General features: G+C 40.5%; 2 protein-coding genes across 3 annotated transcripts in view; one reads left to right on the forward strand and one right to left on the reverse strand.

Annotated features, from left to right (window-relative positions):
• The window catches only part of tube1 (tubulin, epsilon 1), a 23,175-nt gene extending 17,690 nt beyond the window's left edge, over positions 1-5,485 (forward strand). Inside the window, exon 13 of one of the 2 annotated variants that reach the window (XM_056481685.1) lies at positions 5,338-5,485. The gene's annotated coding sequence lies outside the window, so the exon portion shown is untranslated. Of the gene's footprint in view, positions 1-3,889; positions 3,993-5,337 lie in introns of those variants that run through there. The other variant, XM_056481684.1, reaches the window with a different exon arrangement.
• On the reverse strand, positions 2,564-12,358 carry ccn6 (cellular communication network factor 6). Its single transcript, XM_056481687.1, is given in 5 exon segments — positions 2,564-4,165; positions 5,238-5,430; positions 5,896-6,135; positions 7,625-7,877; positions 12,156-12,358. Coding segments are annotated over 5 exon segments (1,014 nt in total). The 5' UTR covers positions 12,204-12,358; the 3' UTR covers positions 2,564-3,885.
• Between the last annotated feature and the right edge of the window lie 10,199 nt (positions 12,359-22,557).

A 22,557-nucleotide genomic window follows, 5' to 3' on the forward strand; every position in this document is an offset into this window, starting at 1 on the left:
ACTTTGAATGTTTTATATTTTGTTACAGACACATAGTGTCATGCTGCAACTGTTTTCCAGCAAATGAAATGTCCCAAATTCTATTTTTAACTGTCCAAAATGGGGAGAAAAATAGTTTTACTCTCTGACAGTCAAAGCAAAGTAAAAAAAATTATATGTTAAATATGCATTAAAAAACATTCAGGAAAAAGTGTTTTATGTCAATTCGGACCATGAGGCCACATATTTGGACATAATTTTTCTCTAAAAGTACATCATATCAAAAGATGATACTTTAGCTTTTTATTCTAATTAGGTTCCATTAAGCCCAAATTGCAAAGAGAAATAAAAAATGCATGGAAAAAAACACCTTGGGCCTTAAGAGGGTAAAGACTCATAAATACGCTTTGCACCCTGGCTCATGGTCTAACAGGGTTGTGCTTATTCTCTTCATGAGTTCTGGCTGTGTTTTGAGCATTAAACCAATCAGAGTCTTGTTTCTCATTCCCTTTAAGAGTCAGTTGCGTCGCTCCATGGTGCATTTGCTATTTACATGGCGACTTTGTAAGTGTAAAAACTGAACGCTTCACTAGCGAGAAAACAGTTAAACAGAGCATCTGCAGCGCGAGGATAAAGAACCAGCCTCCTCCATTCAGCCTCTTTACTTTCTCTTTACTTTACTTTTCCTCTTTACTCCTTTACTTTGGTGGAGTAAGGAAACGGTGGAGACTCACTCCACTGAACACTTCATTAGCCCACATATTTAATTTCCTTTGTTAAGCTTAAAGATTTGTGTCAAAACTATTTCTAAATTCAGCTCTAATCTCCAGCAGAGGAATAAATGAACAATAATAATGAAGTGTGTTCAAAACACTGAGTTATATCCACACACACGTCCTGTTCTTATGCCCCATATGGTGATGCAGACGTCTCCAAAACCCCACAGATGGACAAATCTACACGTGTGTTTATTAAAACAAATATAAATATACAGATAATCAATAATACTGCTGATAATAATCACATTATACAGATGCAGATTGGCAGAATAAGCTGATGAAGCCCCCCGAGGTGAAGAAGGCATGGAGGCAGTGGTGTTTATATTGATGTAGAGAATCCTCATTTCTGGATCATTTTTATCCTTTAATTGTTTTCATCTGTAAAGATATTTGTGTGTTGCTGATCATCCTGTGTGTGTTCAGCAGTGTGTAAGCGTTTGGCATAGGCTCATAACTAACACGCTCTGCTGGACTTTAGAGCAGCTTTTATAGCAACGCTCCAACAATGTGCCTTTACACACCTCCTTTATAGACCAGTACACCCATGAGGCCACAGTGAGGCGCAAATGGATTTACCATTTAACCAATGAGGAGCATAACGGGAAAATTACTGCTGCGCTGGTCTGAAAATAGCAACAAATCACACCATACACGTCTTGCACCTTATTGCGCCGGGTGTATGATAGGGCAAATTAAATCAATACAAACATTTATTTTAGATGCAATTTATCATTGTATGATGAATTGTTTTACAGGACTAATGTATGTTTGATTAGTAATAGAGGCACAGAAATGACATACTTTAGCTGTGAAATGATGCAGTTTTGTGTATAGTAAATTAACGTGATCAAACGATGCAGTTTTAATGCAGTTTTTTATTAAATTAAGTTCAGTTCTTTTCATTTGTCTAACACTTCAGTAAAAACTAAATCCACATTAACTACAGCTATAATCACAAACACCATCAATTCTCTAATCAAAACATGAACACTGTCAGCACCAAACATTGGCCATTTTTACATCGCTAGATTGTTTGCTTTGTTCCTGAAATGCCTTTTAAGACTATAACCATGATGGCTTACAGATGTTCAGTTCGCTTTGTGAAAGCGCTCTTAAACCCTCACTCATTTACAGTGAGTATAAATATCAGGAGTTATGAGATCAGATCATTTTTATAAACTAGTAAAGTAACACCTTTTACTATTTACGTATTTTAAAAATGACTGCCAGTTACTTTGTTTTTCCATTTGTTTTCTGATTTATTAAGTAAATATGTGTTGCGCGTAATCAACAATAAGTGCGGATGTGTTGTGCATGATGCGTAAACATAATAGCTTAAATATGCACAGGAGAAACTGATTGTGTTTCCCTTAAAATAAATAACTGAAATGCAAAATCTGCATATTCATTGCCGAACAGTGCTGAAGTTTTTTTTCTTGTGTGGTGTTCTTCAGCCAGAAGTACAGCTGAATGCTTTGTGTTCATCTGTACAGATGTGAACCATCGGCTTGATGTTTTACTCACTTCACATGTCATTTTTGCAATGTACACAGACATTTTGAGGCAATGTGGTGGGAAAGAGCACTTCTCTAATGGATTTTAAAGCGCAACACTAAATATACGAGCACTACTCATTCTGTCGGAATTAACAATTTATTAGAATTCCCTCATGCTGCGTTCACACTAGACCAGGCATGGGCAAACTGGATCCTGGAGGGCCGGTGTCCCTGCAGAGTTTTGCTCCAACACTAATCAAACACACCTGAACACCCTAATTAGTGTCTTCAAGATCACTAAAAGCTACAAGCAGGTGTGTTTGATTAGGGTTGGTGCAAAACTATGCAGGGACACCGGCCCTCCAGGATCGAGTTTGCCCATCCCTGCACTAGACTCGGCATGCACGAATTGGATTTGTGTATTTGTGAATTGTTCTAAATGCACAAATTAGGTTATGTGAATCGTGTTTTGAGGGCGACGCGGTGGCGCAGTAGATGTGCCATCACCTCACAGCAAGAAGGTCGCTGGTTCGAGCCTCAGCTGGGTCAGTTGGGATTTTTGTGTGGAGTTTGCATGTTCTCCCCCATGTTGGCATGGGTTTCCACCGCATGCTCCAGGTTCCCCCACAAGTCCAAACACATGTGGTACAGGTGAATTAGGTAAGCTAAAAATTGTCAGTAGTGTATGTGTGTGAATAAGAGTGAATGGGTGTTTCCCAGTGATAGGTTGCAGCTGGAAGGGACATCCACTGCGTAAAACATTAATAAAGGGACTAAGCCAAAAAGAAAATGAATGAATGAATACATCGTGTTTTGAACTTGCGCATTGATCTGGTGTACTTATGAGTCGCGTTTTGAATTCACGTATTGGATTTTAGACGGTTCTGGCTCCAAAGTATGTTTCCAAGCAAATCTCCCCCTTCTCACTGTATTCCAAACATGAGCGCTAGTTAGTTAGCATTTGTGCCCAAAACATTTTCAACACAAACATTTGAATACACACAAATTCATACAAGGTTGATTTCATTAGAATGCCAGAACTGAAGTACACAGCACCATTTTGTCAAGGAATGGTATGGTGAATGAATTAAAAACACACACACACCATATTATCTCATTTATGCCAGTTACTGTCCATGTAACCATAAGTGTGAATGAAGTGTTTCTGGACCATGCCTTTAGCTGTTATGAAAGCATACAGCTACTAGAATAACTTGACTTTTAACACAGTTGAAGGGAACTGTCCCAACAAGTATTCGTTTTTTAAATATTAAAATACTTCAATATTCGTGACCGTACTCTAAAATTTAAGTGCGTTTAAACAGCACTTGTGTCTTTGATTTCTTGTTTACAGTATTTTTGGCCATAACTGTACATGTAGGCTCTGTAGCAGTGTTTCCCAACCCTGTTCCTAAAGGCACACCAACAGTATGACTTGAACAGTACACATTTTAAACCTCTCCCTACTCAGCAGAACATCAGAATACACTCCAAAACCTGAAGTCAATGGGTCAGGTAAGGGAGACATCCAAAATATGTACTGTCGGTGTGCCTCCGGGAACAGGGTTGGGAAACACTGCTCTATAGCTTATAGTAAAGCTGAAAAGCATTGCGTTTTCTCCGTTTGTGTTTTAGATCAAGTGCAGCTCTGAAAACATGTCATCAGCATTGCTACACTTCCTCTGACACACACAAGACGTGATCCACTGCATCTTCCAGCGTACGTTGGATCCTCCTTTGCAGTGGAACTCGACGTTCACCATTTTGGACTTGTTGGGAACGCAGCAGCGCTTGTCTGTGCAGATGCCGCAGTATGTCGGCCGGTGCTTCTTAACGCTGGTGCAGCCGGACAGTGAGAGCTTCTCTGCTTTACTGGCCTGGAATTTGGGTTTGCAGGTTTCCTTTTGGCATCTATGTAGGATAGAGAGGAATAAAACAATCATTTAACTGCTGGCTTGCTTTTTGATTATGATCTGTGAATGAAAACAGAGGTTAAAGGTGCGGCGTTTTTGACTCTTCTAAATTAAAACAATACTGAAATATGTTATTTACGATATTTCAGAAACATGCTAAGTGAACATAGGCTAATTGTATATCTGAAAACAATGCTAAAGTCAGCTATTCTCCTTTGAAAATACACATTCTGTCAGAATGTTTGTCTTTGTTTTGTTCTTTATAAGCAGCCCACTGCCAGTTTACCCAATTATATTTCTGCACAAAACACGGTATATTTTATTAACTCAAAAATAAAAATCATGTTATTAATTACAGCTATTTTGTGCCCACAGAAAACAAGAATAACTTTAATCAACTATGGCAGTGGTTCCCATGGTGGGGGTCACGGGACAATGACTAGGGGTCGCTTGGTGATTTCCAAAAGTCAAATAAATGTTATTAAACTATCAGAATTTAACATATTTTATCCATATCATTTATATATTTAAAACCACCTCTGAGGAACGTGGGGGTCGCAAGTCACTGCCATTGTTATTGGGGGTCTCGGGCTGAAAAGTTTGGGGTAGAGGGAACTATGGTGCCAAAACTAGGAAAATAACTTTTTGCTTGTCAGTTCAACCTTTAAAAGCTACTGAACAGCCACAGCGTGTATCTGCTGGCACGTTGCAAGCACAGCAGAGCAAGCAAAGATAAGGAATTATTATATGGACCTTATTATTACCATTTATTAATGTCTAGTCATCCACCCTGCAAATCACATCTAATTATTATATGTAGAGTTTTACAGAGAAGAGTAGAGGTGAATAGGACCTGCAGTGTAATAGATTATTGTGTGCATGTGGTATAAGTACATTTAGAATCATTCTAGTAAGAAAGTTTTTGGTGAATCATGATTTTTAGTGATCAACAATCAACTAGAAGTCAAGTTATTATGTGTTGCTCTTACAGCTGAGATCCACCACTAGACTATTGTCAGGTGTATATTAAATGCTTGTTTGGCTTTGTTCAGTAACGGCTGTTCTCTTACCTTCAGTCTCTTAGTGTGTTTTTATCACATGGCCGAAGCAGGCAGAGTCTGCGCTCTTTTCTCATCTCACACTTGCTGTTGTCGTTGTTTACTCGCACAGAGATGCCGATACCGCAGGAGCGTGAACAGGGTGACCAGGCTGTGGTTTGGACCAAACAGTTCTTCTTCCAGGCTAAAGGAGGATCCCTGTAAGCTTTCAGTGTTACAGTCACAGAGCACTACGTCATCCCACAGCAGCACACATCCATCTGCCCTCACCCTAGACTTCACTTACTGACAGGAACGGTAAATTTAGGAGTACTTTACAATCATTGATCTGTCACAGCTGCTAAAGAGCTGCTAGCACATCAGTTTGGAAAAAGACCAGAAGGCAAGATTATCACAGGCTCTCTTAGGAATTTCCCAGAGGATTTCTTTCAAGAGTTCACACTCAGCTGATGATTTATATGAAGCTTGTTTGGCATGTTGTCCCGGGAGAGAGCCTTGAGCTCAAGGGATCCTCGAGCCCAGGGCTCCCTCCCATTCGCAGAGCGAGAGGGGAGATTGAGCTCAGGTAGTTCTCATCAGCAAAATGACATCAAACCCAAAGAAAACAACATTATTTCTTCACAATACAGCATACGTTCAGATATATTTCAACACACAGGGTCACACTCACCTGACATGGTCCTATAGGTGGTGTCCTGTTGGTTTTTGGGGTTTCGACTGCTCTTGAGTCCTGCTGGTAGTTGGCCCTGGGGGGCAGCGGGACTCAACATTCCTGTGGGCTTCTGGATGAAGGCAGGGGTGCAGCCGATGGATCCAGAAATGCAAGTACACTTGTAGAGTGGGTTGGGCTGGAAGGCCTGTCCGTTATCATAGTGAGCTCCATTCAGGTCACAACCAACCCCCATCAGGTCTGCAAAAATGTATTTGAGTTCAGCTGGCACCTTGATGTCAAAATGACATTAAAAAAATATTAAAAATGCAATTGATTTAATGTCAAAACCTTGACGTCCATTTGACATCCACACATTGATTCCTTTTTGACCACCAAAATTATGACACAAAGCATATTATCAAACTGTTTGATCTGAAAGCTTCAATTCCAAATGTACACCTATTTTCTAATTGTAAACTACCTTGATGTCAAAACCCAGATAGCATATGAATGTGGGCCACTTTAGGCAGTTATGCAGCACTGGTGGTGTTTCTTCAGCCCAGACAAAATGAATGTGAGCCTGAAGTGGCCCACCTGTACAATGGCAAATGGAGGCCAAAGATTCCAATTCATATGTGGGCCATTTAAGGCAAAGACTTGGCACTTATGGCAAAATGTCATCCTAATGTGGGCCATGTGGAAAATGGTCAATTTGGCCCAAATGATGGAGGACAAATGTGGGCCACAGTTGGTAAAAATGTGGCATAGTCATTTAAGGGTGATCTGGGTTTAAACCTAAATTGGCTCACATGTGTAGGTGCAAATGTGGCCCAGTTATCCTAAGACATATGTGTTCCACTTTTGGCAAATGTTCGGCACAGTAAGCTCTAGCTAGTGCGGCTGTGAGCCTAATGTGGCCCAGAGAAAATATGGCAAATGTGGCCCAGTTATCCTAAAACAAATGTGGGCCACTTTTAGTAAATATTCGGCACAGTTAGCTCTGGCTAATGTGGCTGTGAGACTAAAGCGGCCCAGAGAAGATATGGCAAATGTGGCCCAGTTATCTTAAAACATATGTGGACCACATAGACTAACGTCACCATCATGGAGGAAAGTGTTTGCTTTAGTTGGGCTCAGAGCCCTGAACCTCTAATATAAATGTTCATTTGGGCTGCTGTAACTTTAGGGAACTTTGCTTGAAAAGTTTATTCATTACAGCAAACAAGCCAAGTAAAAACAAAACAATAAAGTGCAGTGAGGCACAAGCTGTGATGAAATAATATAATTCACTAATGTTCACCAATGTTTAGTCCATTATTAGAAGTAACATGATAACATGCTAGCACATGACACAGAATTATGAAGGTTTAGAAGCTAAAACAAGTCTATGGTTCAACATCTGCTCTCAGAGACGTCTTCCATGCGGTATGTGGGCCAGATGTAAGTGTCTGGTGTGGGCCGGATTTGAGCCACATGAATTTTGCTAGCTGGGAACGACCTCAAAATGTCTTGTAATTGATTTTTGACTGTTTTATTACGTCAATCTTAGATGCTAATTTGGTGGGAGAGGTTACATGAAGTTTGTCAAATCGATTGGATGGATAGACGGACGGACGGACGGACAGATAGACAGACAGACAGACAGACAGACAGACAGACAGACAGACAGACAGACAGACAGATAGATAGATAGATAGATAGATAGATATGAATATACTGCATATTAGGCCTCGCTGGGCTCACTCACAAGCACAGATGCCGAGCTCATAACGCGGCTGGTCTTTGGAAAAGTCACAGTACATGCTCTTGTGAGGATCACAGATGTCCCTTTCATTGCACGATTCCCCGATCTGCCGTGCACATGTTTTGCAGCAGCCGCAGCCATCCAAGATGGAGCTGACACCAGGGGCACACAGCGGCCGGACACCACATTTACACGGCCAGCTACAGAACTGCCTTTTCTCCGGCAGACCGGTCCCTTCTCGCCTGCTATCAGCACCCTGCAATGCATGCAAAAACATGAAGAAAGCTAAAAGCTAAGAATAATAACAGTGGAATTGCTAATTGTTCTGAAGGGAAGATCATTATGTCATTAGATCAGGGATGGGTGAACTTGGTCCTGGGGTGCCTCTGTCCTGCAGAGTTCAAACACACCTGAACATGCTTACCAGCGCCTTCAAGGACATTAGAAAGCTATCGGCTTTCAGGCTTGGATCTAAACTCTGCAGGACAGTGGCATCCCAGGACCGAGCTTACCCATCCCTGCTTTCAAGAGTTCACCCTTAGCTGATGATTGATTAATAAGCTTGTTTGGCATGCTGTGCCAGGAGAGAGCCCTGAGCTCATAATATCCTCGAGCCCAGAGTTCCCTCCCATTTGCAGGCTGAGAGGGGAGTTTGAGCTTGAGATAGCTACTGACTAGGAGCATGTCTATGGTGCTGATTTGGATTAGTCAATTAACCGGGGGAACCCGGAGGAAACCCACATGAGCACAGTGTGAACTCCGCACAGAAACGTCGGCTGGCTTGGTAAGGACTAGAACCAGTGATGTTCTTGCTGTGAGGCAACAGTGCTAATCACTCCGACTCCGTTACCCTGTTTTCATAGTTAAAGATCAGCAGTTCCAGTATGGTCAAATACTGATTTGTTGTTATTTGTAAATATGAATGAATAACTTTATTTTGGACTTCAGTATTTTGAGGTAAATGCCTGCGCTATTTTAAATATGTCAGCGTGTCCTACACATTTTCTAAATTCATTCTGCATAATAAGCTGTTATGACGGTTGCACGAACCCTAACCCAGCTTGCTGAGTTACTGTAGTTCACTGGCTCTTTCACTCAGGTTAGCAGCAAATCCACATGCAGAGCCTGGCAGAGGAAAAATCCGATCGTGATGTGAACAAGCGGCTCCTTTACTCAGCTGCACTGACTGTGCTACTGTTAGAGCTTCCTATGGAGGAAAAACATCAGCCGTCCCAGCTGTATTTACAGTGTCGGCCCTTTGCAGAGAGAAAATGAACAGCAATTTTTTTTATTCGATTTGAGTTATGTAATTCTGCAGTTGCTGAATTTAACACAAAATCAAACAAATAGCTCAAAAGAGGATAGCAATTTTTTATTTCCCATAGATTTCATGTGGATTTTGGCCGGCTATGACTATTGTTCAAATTGCTTCTGCACCATCGGCATAGTTTTCTATCAAATACCATTATATTAGTGTACAGACAGTGCTCATCCACTCACAGACTCTCCATGGTGCTGTGCTAATCCTGAGGTGTGTGACCTGCTTTAGACATGTCATGTGACATTATTGCAACGGCCATTTAGCTAAAGCCTATTAGAAGAAGACGTTTGTGTCTATCATTAAAAGATTTCTTTATGTTGAAGAGATTAACAGTCGTTTATTTTGACCTCTTTCTCTCAGTGTTCCTTTTATATAAATTATGGAGTCATTAGGATGTGTAAATCTGTGAATATTATCCAACGCCATCTCACTGCAACTCATCACTTTTTCATTTAGTGGCTAATTCATATAAATTTGTACGATCTGATTCAATACAATTTACTGGCATTTGCTCACCTCCTAATGATGATTGGGTTTAGGGGCGGGGTTTGGTGCCACCCCTCCCTTTAAAAATCGTACATTTTCATACAACTAAACTTTCTTTTGACTGAACTCATATGAATTAGCCACTAAACACACAAGGTCATAAGACGGTAATATTAGGTTGGATTTAGGTCGCCAGTGTCTAAGGACAATGTTATTTTGATATCCAATAATGTCATTAAATGACATTGATTTTAGGTTGTGTTGGAAAGTGACCAAAATCCAACGTCAAGCCAACATCTTAAACCAGCGTCATATTGAAGTCAAATACTGACCTTTATTAGTCGGGTATGGCAACCAAAATCCAACGTCTGATAGACCTCATATTGGTAACAGCCACACAACGTCAAGCTCATTAGACGTTGACATTTGGTTGTTTTTAGGTTGCTTTGGAAAGTAACTAAAATGTACTGTCTGTCTGACGTTGGACATTGATGTCGGCCTGATGTTGGGTTCTGATGCCAACCTTTACTTTCCAAACAAAATGCAACATCCCACGATATTGGAATACAAAGTCAATCTGACATCATGTTGATGTCCTGTGCCTGCTGGGAACTGACAAAATGTAAAATAGTTAAGTTTCCTTGTGAGATCAGGCTGATATTTTCACAGCACAACAACACAAGCAATTCCAGAAAAAATGCCACAAATTTGAGAAAAGTTGCCACAAAGTCTGTAATTTTAGGTTGCAATAATCCTAATATTTTCCTGCAAAATCCAGGAGGAATTGGTTGAGCAAGACAGTATTTTAACAAGTAAAGCCTGAGGATTGCGTTTGTTAGCTGGTGGATGAGTGGGAAAGAAATAAAATGGCAGTGAAAAATAGCTGAACCATAACAACAGGCAGAACAAATCCAAGCAGAATTAATTCTGTCAGAATTTCATCAAAATACCTTCAACTTTATCTATATTTTATAATTAGATGGTAAATAGATGTAATAAGATAAGTATATGTCTTCCACCTCACTGATTTATATCACCGCATTAACTTGTTAAAATGTTGAGAGAACACTTCAATTTTATTACTTGCATTAGCACGCACAGAAATAAAGCAACGTTTACATATCGGAGTCAATAATTGGCAGACTCCCATACAATCTGTCGGACAGTGTGATGGGTGCGTCTTCTTGGCTCAGTACCATGTCTTCAACAGTGGTGATATAACGGGCAGAGCGTGGACGACCGCTCCATGCCACACCACATACTGATCCAGTGCGAACAGCTTTCGCCAATAAGTAATCCAATCCACCAGTTTTTAGTCGTAAATTCTCATGAAGCACTGCAGCCTTTCAGTTCTCGTAAACCTTTCAATCAAACTCTTATCTTCATTTGAAAAACACCATTTTAATTTAAGCTTTCACAGTTCAAAATAAAGACATCGCCAAGGAAAGTAAATAGAGGGATTACTCTAATGCACAGATTGTGCTGTTATTCCTGTACGGAATATAGTTGTCATTATTCCTGTAGTACCATAAGCAGTCTTATTTTTGTATGATACACTATTACTTGTTTTTTGAGACACGCTCTATATATAAAAACTTTCCAGGCTTCCAATATCTACAACAGACCTTTTGATATTGCATGATATTCCAGAAATGCCATGACCCATGGGGGAACCCTGATACTATGATCCAAGTGTCAGAGGTTTGACCAATAAAATGCAAATTAGAATCAAGAAAAAATAGTCTCAAGTTTATTCCCTCATGTTTTTATGTCATTAGTCTTTGTCATTAAAGTGAAGCTGTCATGTTTCTATATGTTAGAGTCCGCTGCATGCCTGTCTCTTTCACACAAAGGTCATCAGAGGTCAAAACTAAAAAATCTTACATCTTTCTGTCAAGTTTACAGAACAAGCTAATTTTGTGAGAGCGAAATAACAACAGAAACCAAAGAGAATTTATAATCACCTCACTTCAGTAGAAGCCATCGGACCATAGATTGACTTTTAATAGGTGCAGTCTTGTCTATAAATTAAGTTTACTCTAATGTAGCCCGTCATACAGTCAGAATAAGAGTTTCTGCTGCTATGTATTTAAAATGAGCTGAAACAACACAATTCTTCAGTGTTTTTGAGACACCCTAAACATTTTATGTTCAATCCATTTCAGTTTGCTTAAACAAATAATCTAACTTAATCGATTTGTGTTGGGTCGACATTAGGGAATTGTGTGTAACCCAGCAGTTTTTATAGTGTTGGGACAACCTGAAGGATTAAGTTAATGTATTAGATTTTGTACAAATTTAAGTGGATTGAACACTAAACAATTACGTTATCCTCTTAGCTAAACTCAAAAGCTCAATAATTGTGTTGTTTCAGCTCATTTTGAATAAGAAACAACACATGCCTTCAACTTCTCTGTCTTTTAAAATTAATTGAGCGTAAATCTTAAAGCATGAACACCAGCAGCACAATCAGGAGCTAATGCTTTAATGTTATGCATTCTTTAACTGCTAATATTAGGATAGGACGCTGTGAACTGCATTTACAGATGTGTTACAGTCAGCATCCCAAACAGCCAATCTTAAAGCCATGTCGCTTCAGTAGTGTCTGAGTGCATATTGAAGGCCTGCTACAGTAAGATCAGCCATCGTGAGGGAGACGGGCAGACGGAGATGCTAATGGTTAGTCAAGCTTTACTCGTGAATGAGAATGGAATCGGTGGCTCTTACCTGACTCAGAAAGATCAGCAGAAACCAGCACAGTAGTGATAGCATCATACACGGCTTGCAGAGGAGTTCTGTGCACCCAGAATGAACGAAGTACGGAAAGAGGGAAGGCTGGAGAGAGAGAGAGAGAGAGAGAGAGAGAGAGAGAGCTGACCTGTCTGAAAGAGGTACACAAAGCTCCCCTCTGTCTGTTCTCCAAACACACCTTTCCCCTACAGAACTCACACAGAACTCTATCTCAAATATTCCACCTCCCTCCTCTCTCTCTCTCTCTCTCTCTCTCTCTCTCTCTCTCTCTCTCTCTCTCTCTCTCTCTGTATGCTGTCGCTGTCACTTCTCACACCTTGTAGTCTTCTATTTTTAATGGACAGCTAAGACATTTTCTTGATCCACACAATGTTTTATAGTTAAGAGTCAGGCAGAGTTGGTTTCTTCACAGTTCTGATTTGGTATCGTTTCTCAGTTGGAGCAGTTTGGACTGTTTATTCACTTTGTTTGGATTAAATTTGTTTACATTCATTTTTAACTGCTAGTTGTGTAGCGGGTGTTATTGTCAGAGTTAGCTCACTTATATGACACCGCTAAATATTGTTAAGCAGGAAAAGCATAAAGCTAGTTATAAATATTAGACACAATAAACTTCTTGCCATCATTACAGTCTTATCTTCTTTCAGCTTCCAGATGGAAGTACAAGACCACAGCTGTGTAAACTAGACAGTGTCGTAACAACACACGTCATGATGCGACATGATTCTGAGGCCTCAAGAGATGATGCCTACCATACAGGACTTCCAGTGTTCTTCATAATACTGGACTAGAGCGTATCCTGAGCGGATGCTGTGGTGGTCATGGAGGGGTGGAGAGCATGAGACTGATTACTGAAAGACCCCAGTGACAGACGAGTCTCTACATTGATCTTGTAGGCCTGCCTGAACACTGGCCGGTGACCTACTCTGCCTCCGGCACCTAGACTGCAGCTCTAGGTGCCAGAAGTTTGGCCAGAGGAGAAAAGGTGGTGCCCAACTGAGCCTGGTTTCTCTCCAGGTTTCTCTCCTTCACTTTGGTCAATTGGTGAAGTTTGTTCCTCCACTGTCTCCACTGGCTTGCTTGGTTTAGGACTTGTGGAGCTGATTATGAATGGATTTGCTCTTCAGTGTTTGGACTTTCAGCAGTGAAGAATAAAACACACTGAACTGAACTGAACTGAACTTCAGCTCTGAACACTGGACTCACACTGCTTCAGTTCACTATGATCTTCTGTGTTCAGCTGCTGCCACACAATCTACATTGGAGAAGCGCTGGAGAAATAAAGATCAACTCAATTGAATTTATTTATAAGGATAGTGCCTATTTTAAATATTCATAATTTCGCAGATTCAGCGGCCAGCCTGTCATACTGAGCAGAGCAAGACGGTAGAAACGTTCAATCCACAGATGGCGACAGAGAACGCATAATAAGTCCTTAATGGAGGAAAACAGCATTTTCTCAGCACAAGTTTCAAACACCAGCTGATCAAAGCACTAGAGAACAGGTAAGTGATATCCTAAGTCGATCTTTCTCTCTTTTGTATGTTGTAGTGCTGTATTTATACCATAGTAATCTGCTAGTGTTGGCTTTGCTTTGGCTTTTTCAGGTTAATTATTGTGAAATCCCGATTACAACAGAGTAATACTGGGAAATCTCTGTAGACTGATGGCATTTCATGCTGCTCAGCCTTATCTTAAAATGTGAGCAAATCAGCTGTTTTCTCAGCTGATGACAAGGGTTTTTGAGACTGAGCAGTGTGATATGGCTGTAGATCGTCACTGTTGGGACACTAAGGCACTCTGCCTGTGCCCTCGAGTCAATGCACACCTCGCACCAATGCCGATATACAGCCATATCACTACTCTTGTGATATTGCTCATATATATATATATATATGCAAACACACAGTTTCCCGCTTTCTAAGAATCTGTGTTTTGGTTATAGTGTGCTTTCACTTTAGGTTGTTTTGCTGGACCTGTGTGTGTTTGATTTTACATTCCTGTAATGTTTGCACAGGGTAGAAGTAGACTTGAACTCTGTTTGAGTTCACCAATTAACATTGGCCCACTCAAACTGAAGGCTGCCACCTAATCAGGTTTTTTTTTATTATTATGGGAAAGCAGATTAAACAAACAAACAATAAAAATAAATTAATTAATTAATAAAAAAAATAATATATATATATAGTAAGCCTTGGTCAGTTGAACACATTATATCTCTGTCTCACTTAAATGTTACAACCCCAAATCAGAAAAAGGTGGGACAGTATGGAAAAGGCAAATAAAAAAGACAGTAGTGATTTCTAAGTTTATGTTGACGTGTATTTCATTGCAGATAACACATATAAATATACACGTATTATAATTTTGGTTTTTGCAACACATTTAAAAAAAATTGTGACAGGATCAGATTAGGGCTGGTAATCAAGTAAATTTGCTAAATAATGATTCAGTGAGTAAAGGACAAGAGTGCAAGCCTAAGCTGAACAACTGCTATCCCTCAGGGGGCGCTGCATCAAGAATCCTCATTCATCTATAAGCCAGATCAGCACATGGGCTCAGGACTACTGCGGAAAACCTGTCAAGTACCACAATACAGAGTTACATCCACAAATGACGGTTAAAACTGTACTGTGCCAAAAGGAAGCCCTATGTTAACAGTGTCCAGAAGCGCTGTCTTCTGGGCCAAAAGGTATCTGGGATGGACCATCACACAGTGGAAATGTGTACTGTGCTCTGATGAAGCAGTATTTCAGCTATTTTTGGGGAGAAATGGGCGCCGTGTGCTCTGGACCAAAGAAGAAAGAGATCATCCAGACTGTTTCCTGCAACAAGTCCAAAAGCCAGGGTCTGTCATGGTGTGGGGTTGTGTCAGTGCTCTTGGCAAAGGTAACCTGCACTTCTGTGATGCTCCATTAATGCTGAACAGTACAGAGAGATTCTGGAGCTCAATATGCTGCCTTCTTCTCCAGGAATGTCTATGCATATTTCAACAAGACAATGCTAAACCACATTCTGCACACATTACTAGGTGGTTGCTAGGCGGTTACTAAGGCATTAATAGGTGGTAAGACATAGATGGGTGGTTGATAAGGTGTTACTAGTAAGTTAAAAGGTCATCAGTGATTGGTAGATTGGTAGTCTGAGTTAAATGAGCTCAACCTTAAGTCTGTATCACAGTCTGGCGGAATGTTATAAGGTCAGAAAGTTTGGTCCAATGTTAAGTCAATGGGAGTTTTCTGAATTTTCTAGGACAGTTTTCACAAAACCCGAAGCTAGATCAGTTGGAAAAGATATGGCAACTCAATTCAGTAATGTTTGGAGGTTTGGAGTTGGTTTGGTGGTTGTAGTATGAACGCTCTAGAGGAGATGCATATAGAAATGAGTCTAAGAAGAAGAAAAACGGAAAAAGAATACGGTTGTGGCTGGAAATTAACAAGAATTATTTATATTATTTATTAAACTTCTCATTTATTGTATTTTATTAAGATCTACCCCAACTCTAAACCCAACCGTCACAGTACTGTAAAATATTAATTATTGTTATACAGTGTCATATCGCACTTCCGGCCGGCCGCATATCCGATCTAGACTTTACCGTATAACAGTATGTCGTGGTATTGTATAAACAGTATTTGCGTGCTATTAGTTTAAGCAGGTTGTGTTTTTCTATTGTTGTGGCTCAATCAGAAGATCATTTTGAAGTCCTTGTGTTCCCATTATATGAGATCCCTAAAGAAGATCGCATATTTAGACACAGCCAGAGTTGTTCATTTCGGTAGTTTTCTTAAACAATAACTGATTCTGTTTATTCAATCATTACACATTTACTGAAAAAATTATCAGATTAATTAGCTCAGTTAGATTTAATGACCACAAACGTTTCACCCCATCTTCACGTGCACACATGTGACTTTGCATTGTTTTGCGGATGCCTTTAAGAGAAATATCCAAACTTTCTCACAGTGCAATTCTGTACCAACAACTACTAAAGCAAAGTTACAGAGCAGACTGAACATTCGTAACAAGCTTTGACTCTGACACACCCCTCATTGTGAGGGCTTAATTATTAGGGGAATACAAGATCTCACAATACACAGCATACACAGAGCTCACAAAATTATCATCATTATTTTTTAAACACCATCTAATCATAAGATAGTACTAATCATGCAAGGATTTTACAGTAAACCAGTACAGTTGAAACTATCCGAAGTGCACAGCTATGCAACAGCTTTTGAAAGTATGCTAACCAACATGCTTATGAGTATATAACTATATTATACAGTAAAGCTTCTTCTTCACAACATTACAAAGTGAAAAAGCATCATGATTTGAGTTTTATGTATTATACCTTAATGTACAAAAGATTTCAGTCTTAGATAACCTTGAGTAAAGCATGTTATGCAGCCTGCCCTCTTTATGAGGTCACCAGGATGATGTAAAGTCTTGGATAACACTGTCAGCTCATGTATCTTTCATTTCATACTCAACCATGAGATGTGCCAAGTCTTTATCAAGGCTACATCAATATCTGCTAAATGACTCTTACTTCTCTGTACAATCAATTTAAGCTTTACCAAACAGAATAAGAAAATACAAATCCAGATGAGCCACTGAGCACTACCTAGAAACCCTATAGTGATGCCTTTGCGACTTCTTTTAACACGTGTATTATCATAATGTGCTGTAAACATGATGCTGTTTATTTAGTTTACTTTAATGCTACTGTACTGAGGTATTGAACTGGCAGTGCTGATACGTAATGGTTTTAAAAGAGGGTGCTTCGTCTGGAGTCTCATATTTCACATACGAGACACAAGAGTAAAGACTCCGCCAGCAGCCAATGGCTAAATGAGAAATGTGTCCATGCAAATGCCTATTGAGTGACACCCCTGAACATGTGCACAAAATACATTACACAAACACCTACACACACACTTCTGCTCTCTCACGTGCATGTGCTCCTCTTACACAAGCAGCAGGTTTGTGTACAGGACTTCTACTGGCCTGAATATTAAGGAGACAGCATAAATAAGACTTTGATTCATAAAGTGATAGCCCAACCAGCTGGCTTCCTTTATTCGGGTATAGAGATGTCAACTGGAGCAGTTTAAAATAACCTCTGTCAACACTAGCTGATCTGCTAATAAACTAACAAATTAAAATACAAAGTCTCGGTTCCTTCTCACCCAAACCCAGGCTCATTCTGAATACGTACCCCTGTATATGTTTTTGGGGAGCGTGTAATACGTCCCAGGAGCTATGTTTTACTGGTACCAGTCTGGCCATTCTCCTCTGACCTCTGGCATCAACAAGGCATTTGCGCCCACAGAACTGCCGCTCACTGGATATTTCCTCTTTGTCGGACCATTCTCTGTAAACCCTAGAGATGGTTGTGCGTGAAAATCCCAGTAGATCAGCAGTTTCTGAAATACTCAGAGCAGCCCGTCTGGCAGCAACAACCATGCCACGTTCAAAGTCTCTTAAATCCCCTTTCTTCCCCATTCTGATGCTCGCTTTGACCTGCAGCAGATCCTCTTGACCATGTCTACATGCCTAAATGCATTGAGTTGCTGCCATGTGATTGGCTGATTTCAAATTTGTGTTAACGAGCATTTGGACAGGTGTACCTAATAAAGTGGCCAGTGAGTGTGTGTGTATATATATATATCTTATATATATCTTATATATATATATCTTAAAATAACTAAATAAATTTGTCAGTCTGGTAGTTTACCAGGTTTTTGTACCATAATTTACAACACAAACCCTAACAATATATCACTTTAAACTATTACAAATGTCAATAAAAGAAACTTTTTAAAACTTTTCAATATCAAAAGCTATTGGAGGACAGACTAAAGTCCCATAATGCAATTCAAAAGCATGAATAACCCACTAAACCCACTTATTTTCAGTTAATTTTCTACTTTTTTCTTGTAGAGTCAAACAAAAACCAGATCAACCTGTGTCTGAGTAACAGTGACAATCTATACCCAGCCCACACAATCCTCCACTGATATGATCATGTTTACTGCTTACATACTCGCTGTTTTGTAACTCTTGCATAAGTTGAATCTCGCCACAGGGGGGCAGCTTGATCCTCATTGTGTAAGGCAGCTCATTTCATGACAATCATTTAAAGTTATATTAACTGCGCTGTCTGTTTAGGGCATTTAAACCCGTTCAGATGTTCTGCTAGTAGTGGACACTTTTGTAACATAAGCAATAATATACATCTGAGTGAATGAGATGGAGGAAAGTTAGTGAGTGAAGGACATTAAAAATGCAAGAATAATTACTTGATTTGCTGGTTCAAGTGTTCTAGTTAGGGTTGGAGCTAAACTCTTCAAGACACCGGCTCTCCAGGACTGAGTTTGGGCACCCTTGCAATAGTGTATACTGTATGTACTGTATGCGCCACACATCTCAGACAGCCTGGATAACATCTCAGCATGGATGAAAGATCCTCATTTGCATCTCAGCCTGGCATCTCTGGCCCTGTTCGCACCTGGTATTAAGATGCGTTTTCGTCAATTCAATCACAAGTGGACAGAAGACACATAACTGTTCACAGCTGGTGTTTAAGCGTGTCTTTTGCCATCTTTTTAGCACATTTTTTCGCAGGTGTATAAATATATATTTATTTGATCATCTCTCCAGTCTAGTGTAAATATAGAAAGGCCTAATAAATGGGAAAGCAAACTGACAGTAACTTTCTTGTTCTACTATAAGAAATACATTCTGTGTAGATTTAAATGCAGATCATTTTGGTGTGGGCTAGCCTATTCAGGCTTATTTGTGTAAAGTATACTGTATATAACATGTACAAAATCCTTACAAAGATACTTAATAGTAGATATATTTAAATCAGAGGTGTAGATCCCTAGCCACACTTCATCACCTTGATATCTGAGTGCTTTTGATCTTCGGGCATCTGTGAACCTCTTGTTCCTTCTCGTGGCATGTTGTAAATCAATGGTCTCAAACTCAATTCCTGGAGGGCCGCAGCTCTGCATAGTTTAGCCCCAGCCACCTCCAACTCACAGCTGCTTATGTAGCGGAGGCCAGCTAGTGAAGTGCTGTGCAGGTAAACCTTGCTTATTTGACCTCTAAAGGTGCTCTAGCAACAGACGCTAGAGGCCATGGTCTTTAGCCTCCTTGATAGAGCAACCATCTCCCATGCGGAAAGTTGCCGGTTCGTTCCCAGCTCGGAGCGGGTTGGTGGTGTAGGACTGGCGGGGTTACGCTTAATTGTCTCTAGTAGTCTTGAACACCTTGATTAGTTGGATCAGGTGTGTTTGATTAGCAAAACTGTGCAGAGCTGCGGCCCTCCAGGAATTGAGTTTGAGCCCTGCTGAAAAATGCTGCTTAAACCAGCCTAGGCTGGTTGGCTGGTTTTAGCTGGTGGACCAGCCTGGTTTTAGAGGGGTTTTGGCCATTTCCAGGCTGGTTTCCAGCCATTTCCAGCCTGACCAGCTAAAACCAGCTTGACCAGCCTGGTTTAAGCTGCACATAGCTGGTTTGGCTGGGCTCCCAGCCTGTCTTGGCTGGTCAAGCTGGCTTTAACTGGTCATTTTCCAGCCTGACCAGCTAAGACCAGGCTGGAAATGGCTGGAAATGGCCAAAACCCCTCTAAAACCAGGCTGGTTAACCAGCTAAAACCAGCCAACCAGCCTAGGCTGGTTTAAGCTGTTTTTTTCAGTAGGGAGACCTATGTTGTTAATGGTTATTAGGGATTAGTACAACACTCTCTCACTCTCCCAGAACCAGAAATCCACAGCTGGATCACTGGATGGCTCATCCATCTAGAGACAGAGCAGAGGCTGGTATCTGAGTAAGCACTGGGATAGTGTTAAGCCAGTGGTATCAGAGGGTCAGAGAGTCCGCCTGCTTCCTGGATGTCCACAGTCTGGGATGTCATGAACAATAGCAGGTAGGTAGATGGTGCAAAAATCACCTTGCCAAAGCAGTCAACTGGAGAGTGACGGCTTGAATTTATTCAATAAAGCTGACAATGCACTTGGAGGGGACTATGGGTTCAGTTTATTTCATTTAATCAGGGAAATGAATCCTAGAGAGAGCATCTGCTTTACTATTATTCAATCCAAGTGGATGTACTTTATCCCTAGCTAATGGCAGGTACATAGTTTGATTGATAGGATAACATTAGATCATGTCTGCCTGAAATGACCATAAATGAGGCTGGTGTGCATGCGCATTAGTCTGGGCACCCTGAAATAAAAAGCAGTTGTCTTTTGTCTGATTTGAACGTCCTGGAGTGCATTTTTCTGCACATAAGAGTCTAAAACTCTCCCAGGAAAACATTGTGTGGAGCTCCAGAGTAAAGAAAACCAAGGACCACATCTGGGGTATGTAGGCCTGTGCAGAAAAACACACAGAGTAGAAGTTTTGGGAATGTTAGCATCGAGCTGTGAATTTACCACAGTCATCTGAGCACCAGTCAAGAATGTTTCCAGTGTGGCTCTCTGCTGCATCTCCTGTGGGCCACAGATCTGCTTCAACATGGCTTTCAGTTTCACACAACATTCAGCTGGAACGTGTCCTCACCTGCTCACAACGTTAGACGTAACTACACTGTCATTCAAGAGGAGAAATAATAATGAGTTAGACAATAGTATTTTGTGTTTAAATAACACTAGCAGTAGCTGAGCTGGGCTAGTAATGCTAATGGTGTCTAATAAAAGAAAAACCTAATGTGAAATTTAATAAAACAATTGATATCAAAGCAATCTTGTTCTAGAATATTATTAGGACATGCTGTCACTCCAGTACATATTTGCAGATAACCTTTCTGCAACATGATTATCAACACATGTTTGAATCACTGTTTAACTCTCCAGATCAGTGTTTCTTTCAACCTGTAGGCTAGGGCCCCCCAGGGGGTCATGACTATATTACCATTGTCCAGTTCTCAACTGGTTTTGACTGCTCGTCTGACCTAGAGACATTTGCTTGCAAAATCCAATGCATCCTGGACAACATTTCATATGTAAGATAATACTTATAATGAGGCTTAAACCCTGCTTAAAAGCATGTTGTCTGCTTGAGCGCAGTGTGTAGGACACTGCTTCAGATGTCAGTGTAGTTACAATCAGCAAGGCCAGATCTTTGCTCAAATCAAACACAGATGTTGCGTGGGAACAGGATTATATACTGCTGAAAATATCTGTTCCACCCTATCTCTGAACGCTCTTTATCTGTTCCCTGATTGATCTGCTGACGGTCTACACGCATATGTAAGCCTGAGTCTCTCTGGGCTTGGTGACTTGTACATTTTTATGTTCATTCAGATCATTGGCAGTTTAATCAATAAAGACCGTCGTCTGCCAACAATAGCAAGTTTATTTAAAACTGCAGTGGATCGTGAAAACACATGCATGTTTTGCGTAGTGGACTGCGAGTTAAAAAAAGATTGAGAACCAATTTGATTACCTTAGTCATAATTCAGTCATTTTCCTCTGGCTTGGCCTCTTATTTATCAGGGGTCGCCCCAGCGGAATGAACTGCCAACTATTCCGGCATATGTTTTACGCAGCAGATTCCCTTCCAGCTGCAACCTAGTACTGGGAAACACCCATACACACACACACACATATACTATGGCCAGTTTAGTTCATCAATTCCCCTATAGCGCATGTGTTTGGACTTTGGAGGAAACCGAAGCACCTGGAGGAAACCCATGTCAATCTCTGGAGAACATGCAAACTCCACAACGGACCCAGCTGGGACTCGAACCAGTGACCTTTATGCTGTGAGGCCACAGTGCTAACCACTGAGCCATCACACCACCTTGATTACCTTAGTGTCATCTCTCTTTAGAGTAGAACAGGAATTTAAGGTGTGTTGATTGCTCTCTCTCTATGCGAAGGTCTTTGCTTTCTCAGGGTTGCCAATCCTCTCGTGTAGATTGCTGATGAGTGACCACGATAGCTGCAGCACCAATATTAGGAATATTGATATTAGGAAGAATATTAGGAATTAAGGTCTGTTGTAATTTGCATTTCATTGTACTGAAGATCCTGCTCTCATAGTGTGTGTAATGCGCTTCACTGATAACACGAATGCTGAAACTAGACATCCTTGAAGTAGATAAGCTTTCTCTTAGTGTCCCTGGGAGTGAGTGCATTCTTCCTTGAGGGAAACTAGAAGACTGAAGCAGAAAATCCCCTCATGACCTGTTATGTCTGACCTTTGTTCACTTGTCCTCTAAATAATCATCAGAGATATTTAGATTCAAGATATTTAAATCATAAACTGCTTTAAGGATAAAAGTAGACTCAATGGAGCTGCACACCATGTTTCAGAAACAAAGACAGAAAGTGACGTTAATAAAAGTACAGTTTTATAATGT

The sequence above is a fragment of the Danio aesculapii genome, chromosome 20 (genome assembly GCF_903798145.1).
Source record: "Danio aesculapii chromosome 20, fDanAes4.1, whole genome shotgun sequence".
Lineage (NCBI taxonomy): Eukaryota > Metazoa > Chordata > Actinopteri > Cypriniformes > Danionidae > Danio > Danio aesculapii.